The sequence below is a fragment of the Amyelois transitella genome, chromosome 9 (genome assembly GCF_032362555.1).
Source record: "Amyelois transitella isolate CPQ chromosome 9, ilAmyTran1.1, whole genome shotgun sequence".
Lineage (NCBI taxonomy): Eukaryota > Metazoa > Arthropoda > Insecta > Lepidoptera > Pyralidae > Amyelois > Amyelois transitella.
The window spans coordinates 10,888,803-10,899,748 of NC_083512.1; the positions used below are offsets into that span (position 1 = coordinate 10,888,803).

General features: G+C 35.2%; 1 protein-coding gene across 1 annotated transcript in view; it reads left to right on the top strand.

The window, feature by feature from the left end:
- The window catches only part of LOC106132501 (angiotensin-converting enzyme), a 135,389-nt gene extending 127,772 nt beyond the window's left edge, over positions 1-7,617 (top strand). The window contains exons 11-12 of the mRNA XM_013331943.2: positions 3,942-4,130; positions 6,713-7,617. Coding sequence (XP_013187397.1) covers positions 3,942-4,130; positions 6,713-6,842 — 319 coding nt within the window. The 3' untranslated portion in view covers positions 6,843-7,617. The remainder of the gene's footprint in view (positions 1-3,941; positions 4,131-6,712) is intronic.
- The last annotated feature ends 3,329 nt before the right edge of the window (positions 7,618-10,946 follow it).

The following is a 10,946-nucleotide window of genomic DNA, read 5'->3' on the forward strand; positions in this document are numbered from 1 at the left end:
TATATATAAACAAATAATACATACATACATAAAATCACGCCTTTTTCCCGAAGGGGCAAGCAGAGACTACATCTTTCCACTTGCCACGATCTCTGCATAGTTCCTTCGCTTCATCCACATTTAAAAACGTAATGATTGGAAAATTCTGGCTTTGAGAGTAATGAGCGTCGTAATTTACGATTCCCGGCCACTAGGATACCTAATAATAGGACCACCCCATCTCATTCCCCATGGATGTCGTAAGAGGCGACTAAGGGATAGGCTTATAAGCTTTGGATTCTTATTTAAGGCAGTGGACCAGCAACCTGTCACTATTTGAATCTCAATTCTATCTTAAATGCGTTTTGCAACTTCCTAGCTGCGAATGTAAAGCAGCTATAACTATATACAAGCTATATGTAGCTATATGTATAGCTGTCTATAGCTGATATACAGTCTTCCTAGCCGATGCAATTGGGACCGAAGGAGTCACGTTTTTAGAACAAGCGGTTTTGCACTGACTACTTAAAACGCGGCGTTTTTTTAAACGTTTTCAGTATGGATAATCGTGATTCTGATATAAGTTTTAGCTTGGTACAGAATAACATAATTTTTCTAAGAAGCCGTGTGATTTTTTTGAAAAAAGTGTGTTTGTTGATTGAAAACTTTATAACCACCAAATTTCGTCAAAATCGGTCAAGTTTCATCTATGAAGGCAGACAGACAGACAAATAGACTGATAGATTCATTTTTACTATTAGAATAAGGTTTGAAGCGTTACCCAAAATTCGTCAAAAAAAAAAGGAATTTACTTTATTTTTCCGCAATCAATAAATAACCATATAATACAATAACTTAGGTATAATTATATTAACACAACGATTTGCCGCTTTCTACTCAAGTAGGTAGTCGTATCTAGTTACTTTATTGTTTGCCGGTTGACTAGAAGAGTTCCTTCATGGGATAAATCCGCCATTGCAAGTGATTTATTTCTATTTTTTGTACTATTTGGAGCTTTGGAATAATTAAGTAGTAGTTATAATTAGATTTAAGTGATGTGACGTCAATAAGTGATACATTGTATCCAATTTTGAAAATAAATCTATTCTTTTATATATCTTGTAACTGTGTGAATTTCTGTGCAATAAAGATATTACAAATATACATAAATACATACATACATATGGTCACGTCTATATCCCTTGTGGGGTAGACAGAGCCAACAGTCTTGCAAAGACTGATAGACCACGTTCAGCTGTTTGGCTTAATGATAGAATTGAGATTCAAATAGTAACAGGTTGCTAGCCCATCACTTAGAAGAAGAATCCCAAGTTTAATAGCATATCCCTTAGTCGCCTTTTACGACATCCATGGGAAAGAGATGGAGTGGTCCTATTCTTTTTTCTATTGGTGCCTGGAACCATACGGCTAATTACAAATATTATTATAAACAATAACAAACCTTATTACTAAAACTTTACATGAGTGACGTACAAAAGTCTTACTTTACCTACCGTATGGCGTAAAATAAAGTTCGTGTTCATATCAAGTTATGTAACTAAAGGCGATCGAACATCTGACTCAAGCGCCTAGTATGTCTAACTTTATACTAAATAGGTGTCCATTACGCTTCCCTTATAAGTGAACTAGCTGTGCCCGCGACTTCGTCCGCGTTGTATAGTTATTTTGGGCATCATTGAAGCTCTCAATGATGAATAATTTTACTCGTTTTTTTTCACATTTTCCATTTTTTCTTTGCTCCTTATAGTTGCAGCGTGATGTTATATAGCCTAAAGTCTTCCTCGATGAATGGTCTATCCAATGCAAAAAGAATTTTTCAATTCGAACCAGCGAGAAACGCAGACATACAGACAAAGAAAATATGTAGGCTTTATAATATGTAGTAAGAGTAATAAACTTGGGAATTTTCACATCTTTTCGGGACTGTTAGATCTATCTGCCCCATAAGGGCTTAAGACGTGATTATACATTATGTTTGTACATATCTGTTGCATTGCACTATATTACTGATATTCAGAAAATCACTTAGAAAATTAAGTGATTTTTATTTTGAACATAACATTTTTATTTGTTTTCTATGCTATACTATAAAGATATTTCAACGGTATAAAGACAATTTCCTCCAAAATGTGATGCCAAGAAGAAACCCAATTGAACCCTATTAGATTCGGCTCTGACATAATAAGAAGAAATGGTCGCAAAGGGAACATATTACGTGACCCACTATAGTCTTACCTTCCTGAACGGAAATAATTCTGTTCCTGTTTAAATAACAATACATTTTGCCCTTCATTTTCATCTTTATAGTCTTATTATCGTGTCACAAAATTTTCTGTTTTATGTATGGTTATAAAAAAATTGTTTTATGTATGGTTTCTGGCACTTAAGAATAGAATCACTCCATATCTTTCCCATGGATGTCGTAAAAGGCGACTAAGGGATAGGCTTAAAACTTGAGATTCCTCATGTAGGCTAGCAACCTGTCATTGTTTGAATCTCAACTTTTATTATAAAGCCATAAAAGTAAATTTTTAAACAAACAAACAGAATTTTGCCTTCGAAATACCTACTAGTAGGGAAGTACGAAACGGTATGGATAAACCAAAACGACCCAAATAAGTCAAACAAGAAGCCGATCTAGGTCTCAGATATCCTAGTAAATCTAGACCTAATTACATAAGACTACCGTAAAACAATGCCTTGGCCTGCCATCGATACGCGTTATGCAATTCAGTTGGCTAATGGCTTGATTCTGGATGAATATACATACACACATACATATAATCACGTCTATATCCCTTGCGGGGTAGACAGAGCTAACAGTAAAAATACTGAAAGGCCACGTTCAGCTGTATGGCTTTATGATGGAATTGAGACTCAATTAGGCTAGCCCATCGGCTACATGTGGAATCTCAAGTTTATAAGCCTATCCCTTAGTCGCTTTTTTCGAAATCCAAGGAAAAGATATACCTAGCGTGTTTCTATTCAAAAGTGTCGGAAATCACACGGAAAGTTATCGCAGCCATTATTTCAATTTAATTGTTGTAACCCTTAAAGAAGGAATTTCATTCGTAGTACTTCCCAGCATAATATTCACTAATAACCGGCCATCAAGTACAGCTTACCTTATAATGGCGGAATAATAGCATCGATTAACAATCATAGCTAAATAATTACTCCATACAAACGAATTATACACACTTCGGCATAATTTCCAACGTATTGCAATATTGTGGATGATTTAACTCTTTAATTTGTAGTTTAGGCGGTATGCGGGGCAGTTATTAAACTCATTGCTAAAGAAACTGAGGTCGATGGGCTAAATAATGATTACAATAAATATATCTAGTGCCGTGTGGTTCCCGGCACCAATATAAAAAAGAATAAGACCACTCCATCTCTTTCCCATGGATGTAGTAAAGGCGACTGAGGGATATGCTTACAAACTTGCGATTCTTTTTTAGGCGATGGGCTAGCAACCTGTCACTATTTGAATCTCAATTCTGTCATCAAGCCAAATAGCTGAACGTGGCCATTCAGTCTTTTCAAGACTGTTGGCTCTGTCTACCCCGCAAGGGATACAGACGTGACCATATGTATGTTGCTTTGGATAACAAAATGATGCAATCATAACAATTGCTCAAAACTTTAGTTACTCGATACATTAACGGCCTCTGAGGCGCAGCGGTAGTACGCTTGTCTGTGACACCGGAGGTCCCAGGTTCGAATCCCGGCCAGGGCATGATGAGAAAAGAAAATTCTCTGATTGGCCTGGGTCTGGATGTTTATCTATATAAGTATTTATTATAAAATATAGTATCGTTGAGTTAGTATCTCGTAACACAAGTCTCGAACTTACTTCGAGGCTAACTCAATCTGTGTAATTTGTCCCGTTTATATTTATTTATTTATTTATTAACGATTTCATTCAAACATTACAGTCGCCTCATGGAGCGTGGATCATCGGCGCCCTGGAACCAGATCCTGCAGGACGCTATCGGGGAGACCAGGCTGAACGGGGAGGCTCTCAGGGACTACTTCAGACCATTGGAGGACTGGCTCAGGAGCGAGAACCTGAGGACTGGTGAATACTTGGGCTGGAGTTACGATGGGGATTATTGCAAATTCAGGTAAGTTTTTTAATTATTTTCATACGTACCTAATACAAACATGTTTTCGTCTTATTACGTCTTTATACTTTAAGGGTTAAGAGCTGCAGTGTAGTTTGTGCCGCCGCTTCTGCTACACATGCGCTTTGAGAGCGGTTGTATTTATATTTAGATTTAAGTGATGTGACGTCAATAAGTGATACCTTGTATCCAATTTTGTAAATAAATCAATTCTATTCTATTCTATTGCGGTTACACATCCAGTTGCCTGAATGTGGAGGTTTCCTCACAATATTTTCTTTTATCGAAGAATACCCTCCATTACACAAAAAAGATAGAGCCCTTTGAAGCCTTAATTATAGGAATTCGCTATACTATATATTCGTACTATTGTTTGTTTGAACCGCTTATCTCAGGAACTACTCATTCGATTTGGAAAATTCTTTTTGTTTTGAATAGACCATTAATTGAGGAAGGCTTTAGGCTATATTACATCACGCTGCAACTATAACGAACGTAGAAATAATGGAGAATATGAAAAAAGTCGGGGAAAATTATTCAACCTCGAGGGCTTCAACGATGCCCAAAATAACTATTCCACGCGGACGAAGCCGCGTGCGCAACTAGTTGGGTAATATTACAACAATCGGTCATCAATAACGTGTGAACCGACACTGCATACATTAAACGTAAATATTGAGTCATTATTACAGTTATAGCCAATTATACATTACAAAAAATATAGAGGAAAGTAACTAAATGTGGGCTAGTGCTTTAATATGGGCTAGTAACAATTCTCGAAAACCTACAGTCGAATGACACAACAAACGACGATCGTCCATCGCATTCATTCGCTTTGACATCGCACTCACTCGCTCTCGTCAATCGCGCGCGAGCTGTCGCCATTGTCAGCTGTTCTTGTGTTGTTGCTGTCGAAAAGTTTTCTGAGGTTCGTATCAATGTGTTGTTTAATCAAAGAAAATTAGGTCTAAATACTGTAACCATGTGTTTTATTGCAAAATATAAGTTTAATTTTATGATTTTCGGTCGATTTATTGCTTGCTATATATGATTTGTAAAGTACAAGATCAAATTTATTTTAGTTAAGAATTTCGAATATGGGCTATTACTATGGTCCTAAATATGGGCTGCTGTGGCTTCGGTCATAACTTTGTCTCCATATAAAAATGGCCTTATTGCAACAAGTAGGAAGAAAATTGAAAAAGAAAATAAAACAAAAGATAAGTAACCCAAGCAAAAGAAGTTTAGGAAATAAGTAAGCCAAGACCAAGGAAGAAAGTGTAAGTGAAGAATATGTCCAATTTGATTCAGATAGTGAACCAGATGCCCCTATAGGAAGAGAGGCTCCTGATACTGCCGATGCAGCGTGTATGTTTTGTCAGGAATTTTTTTCAGAAAACGCAGCAGGAGAACTGTGGGTAAGATGTTTAATGTGTCAGCTCTGGGCACATAATGACTGTGCTGGGCCAGAGTTCGACACTTGGATATGTGATTTTTGTAAGTAAATTATGTAATTTCTTCCATCTACCAAAGTAATTTGATCTCTTATAAGGTAAATATTTATAATTGTTATTTTCGTAGAAGACATATTAAGTTTCTATTAGTAGCCCATATTTAAGTACCTGTTCCATATTTAGAATCTATTTTGATATTTTGTTTAATGCTCAAGATAATAATATATAATAATATTAAGAACATATGATTGTTACTTAGCTCTTTAAAAATGTATGTGTGATTATTTTGACCACAATAAATGGTTATTTTTTTAATAGTTTTTTATTTTTGAGGCAAAAACAAAATGGTAGCCCATATTTGGTTACTTTCCTCTAGGCATACGCATCGCGGTCAATTGCCTGTGACCAACGCATAAATTTTCTACATACTTGAACTCATATATAACAAGTGTCAGTTAAAAAGTCGTGAACAGCGATAAAGATTAAAGTCTTCTTCATCGTGGCGTCTTTTCAAGACTGTTTAGGCTCTGTCTACCCCGCAAGGGATATAGACGTGACCATATGTATGTATGTATGTCATCGTGGCGTTAGTTCTGCTTACATCCTCACCTAGCTGGAGAGATGCCCGGGGTGCGAACCTATGACCATGATCCTGTCTGTTTGTTTGTTATTTCTTTATTGCACATGAAGAAAATAATATAGGCTATTACCTACAAAACAGTCATTGGATTAAGAAGAATATGTATGTATGGCGGACTTATTCCAATCGGGATAAGTCCGCCATTGCAAGTCATGTTTTTACACGAAGCGTTTTTATTTAACAGTCGCGAAGAGACTAATGCTAATTGAGATTTTTAAGCGACAGGTGACTAGCCCATCGCCTAAAACGAAGTAACTTTCTATGGTCTTATAGGCTAACGAATGTTGTGCATACATACATATAGTCACAGATTTATTCCTTACGGGTAACAGTACCTCAGTGAAAAGACTGAAAGGCCACCTTCAGCTATAAAGCTGCCCATCGCCTGAAAGAAGAAACCTTTGATAAGAAAGGGATTCCTTAATTGATTTTTACAGTCTTTATTTGTTATTTTCCTTGTCATTAAACCAATTTTCTTTCACTTCCAGCATCGAGACAGCTGGTCTACAAGTATACGGTGGATTCTACAACGCGGCCGCTCAGAACTACGACACCACCAGCTTCATCACCCTACTCATCACTTCGGCACTCACCACTATTTTCACATTACGCAGATGAATAATATAATTTTAGATGTTATATTAAAGGAATCGGAATAATATGAGACGGTAGAAATGGCATTTTTGTTTTTGAAGTGATATGTCGTAATCTTGAATTGCACGCACATTTCAGCGCAGTTATAAAGCTGTATTATAATTATTTACAATTATTTATAATTAAGTTTATATCTAGGTGTACTTTAAGATGAAAAAATATGGTGTCACATCACAACCATAGTTGTAAAGTCACATTCACCAGTAGACCACTTCTGTAGTCTTACATTATTCCGATTTCTATGTTTTATACTTTAAATTGTAGAAAGATATTTTAAGAGAATTACATTTGATTAATATAAATACAAACATTAGGATGGATCCACTAATTACTCGTATCAATTAAAAAAGCCGAAACGAGCAAAGATGAGTCAAAAGCTTAAAACGGTTAAATCAATAGCAAGCTATAAGTAATTCTTAAAAGCTTTGAAAATATATAAATTACAAAATTAATAAACAATAAGATATTTTACTTATTTTAATCAAATCATATACCTATTTAATTTTTAACTGATACAGTTACAACCAAAAGTTTATTGTTAATTATTCAACAAAATCAGTTTTTATCGAAATAAATACTGTTATTAACCGAAATAAATAAAAAAAAAATATCAGGGTTTTTTTTATAATTTTTTTGATTAAATAAAAACTTGTATATTTTTATATAGTTGTTAAGAGAAATATATTTGTTATTGTAAATAGCATTTAATTAAAATAACATTAGAATATTTTGTGATAACTCGAGAGTAAAGAGAAATACGAATTTGTTGTGGTTTAATTTATGAATATGAATAATGCCGTGTGGTTCCCGGCACCAGTACAAAAAATAATAGGTTCACTCCATCTCTTTCTCATGGATGTCGTAAAAGACGACTAAGGGACAGACTTACAAACTTGGGATTCTTTTTTAGGCTATATGGGCTAGCAACCTGTCACTATTGGAATCTCAATTCTATCATTAAGCCAAACAGCCGAACGTGGCCATTCAGTCTTTCAAGACTGTTTGCTCTGTCTACCGCGCAAGAAGTAATTATATGAATGTATGTAACAAGAAAATTTGGCAAATTTCAGTTACCGAATACGTTTAAGTTTATCAAGTTCCCGTGGAGTCAAAGTAATAAAGCAACAACTTACATACATACATAAAATCACGCCTCTTTCCCGCAACAACTTCCCTGTTCTAAATGTGCATACTTTCGAATTGCTCACTTTATACCGACACAGAAAACGCATTACACTACCCTCGTTAGGGATCCCTTATAGATCTTTATTAAAAGCTTTTTGAAAACAACGCAGCGGACCCACAAATGAAGGTCGAAGGTGTCAACATTAAGTAAATTTAATTCAAAAGCCCTACCCAAAATGCCACCATCTAGTTTCCGGAATGTGCAGGTTTCCTCGCGATGTTTTCCCTAACCGTAAGAACATCGGTAAGTATTCAAAGTAATGAACATATCTTTCGAAAATAGTGATTGGTCAGGCCGACAAGGGATTCGAACCTGTGCCTTTCTGCGCATCACACAGAGATGATAAGCTCTTTAATTCGACGGAATATAGACACGAAAATATATACGAGTATTTTTCAAGACCTTTGAGATTTAATATTGTTTCCAAATATTACTGAAATTACATATATATAATCACATCTATATCCCTTGCGAAGTAGACAGAGAATCTTGAAAGACTGAAAGGCCACGTTCAGCTGTTCGCCTTAAGATGGAATTAAAATTTTAATATCGGCAGGGTGCTTATTAATAAAAAAAATGACTGCAGAAAACAATATCTTTTAGAGGTGGCACTGAGAAAAACAGCGATGTCTATTCGTGAAAGATTTACCTAAACACATTTGCAATGCACACTCATATCAAATTTGCTACAGTTAACAAAAACATTCTGATAGACGGATGTTTTTCTATAGATGGCTAGATGGACAGCTGTTGATGTTATTTCAAATGGTCGCGTCACATGAATAACATTCACTCTCATCTGTAAATACTCTTCTCGCCAACATCATCAAATTAATATTGGTTAACATGTATTCGGTTGGAGGTAATAATTTTTATAGGTATTTATTTATTATATCACAGTTAAAACAAGTCCTTTGAAAATAAAGTGGTCAATTTTATTATTATGACTTTTAAATGTTTCCAATGTATGTTATGAATGTGGATTAAGTATAAGTTTTTTGCTTCAATTTCATTTCAAAGATAAAGTCAATAATTTAATAAACTATAGGTAAATTAGATCTTTTGTGCAGTGCCGTGTGGTTCCCGGCACCATTAGAAAAATAATAAGACCACTCCATCTCTTTCCCACGGATGTCGTTAATGGCGACTTAAAGGGATAGGCTTATAAACTTGGGATTCTTCTTTTAGGCGATGGGCTAGCAACCTGTCACTATTTGAATATCAATTCTATCACTAAGCCAAACAGCTGAGCGTGGCCTATCAGACTTTTCAATACTGGTGGTTCTGTCTAACCCGCTCCCTAGCGGGGCATATCGCTATATAGACGTGATTATATGTATGTATTAGAACTTCAGAAGAAACATAGGCTTCCATTTATTTTAGTATATTTAGGATATAATCGTATGTTCAGGCATTATAGCTAATTTAGATACATAATGATGTCATTGCTCACTCATCAACAAAATTACAAACGCAATCTAAAAGAAACCAAACAAATAAACCACCGTTACATTAATTGGAGATGAAAATCAATAGGAAACATACCAGGGCAGCATATTCGATACAAAGACTGCCCACAGCTATAAAGGCGGCGGCACACTGGCGCCGAAGATGCAAGGGGGGACACCCCCAATGTTTGCTATCGCCGCTGGAAGCTGCGACGTTAAGAGGTTATACCAAGCTAGCTGTGCCCGCGACCCCGTCCGCGTGGAATAGTTTTTTCATCATAGCATCATTGAAGCCCTCAAGAGTGAATAATTTTCCCCGTTTTTTTTTCCACATTTTCCATTATTTCCATGCTCCTAATAGTTGCAGCGTAATGTAATATAGTCTTAAGCCTTCTTCGATAAATGGTCTATTCAACACAAAAAGAATTTTCAATTCGAATCAGTAGTTTCTGAGATTAGAGCGTTCAAACAAACAAAAGCTTTATAATATTAGTATAGATGTTTTTTCTCAATACACATTTATATCTCGTTAAAACCTGAGCTCTTCTCTTTCTTGCATCGTTCCGTGGAACGGATCGGATCCACTCAAAAAAAAACATAGTCTTAATTCATTGATAAAATTTAGGAAGCTGTTTGTTTAAAAAAAATCTCGATTATGTTTTGGGTGGTTGGCGGCTTAGTCGGCGCAAGAGTCACACTTCCGTCTACTGCTCCATTTGAATCGTATAAGTATGAAGTCTTCTTTTTGCAAAACCCAATTAAAATTCCTCACGATATTTTAGTTAACCTATTTCTTAAATAATCAAATCAAATATGTAACAATAGCCACATCCAACAAGAAAAGTATTAAAGCTTATATGACAACTGAGTTCTTAGTTTTAATGAAAATATACATAGTAGTCAACTATCTAATAGAATTCCGACGCCATAAGAGGTAGAATATGTGTTCACAGAAACTGTACCTAAATACTAAGATCTAGATTGTAACCATATTCATGGAATAATTGATTATTATTATAATAAATAAATACGGAAAAAAAAGCTCTCCTTAATTTCTTTTTACTAGCGTTTCCTCTTAAGACAATGGCTTTTATTCAGTAAAAATATTGTTTGTTTACACAGATAAGTGTTATTGCGGTTTTCTGAATAAAATTTGGCTTTGTTTGCCTTTGTCACAATGTTCGTTCCCGTACTCTTCCGAAACGGCTTGACCGATTCTCATGAAATTTTTCGAGCATTTTGAGTAGATCTGAGAATCGGCCAATATCTATTTTTCATACCCCTTAGTAATAAAGATTGTCCACCCTCAATAAATTTTTATTTAACTAGAAATGCAAAACAACGTTTTCCTGGACAGCTAGTAGTCTTATAATACACTTTATATGCTTTTTTTATAAAAACATAATGTAAATTACTAATAAAAAGTTTGTAAAA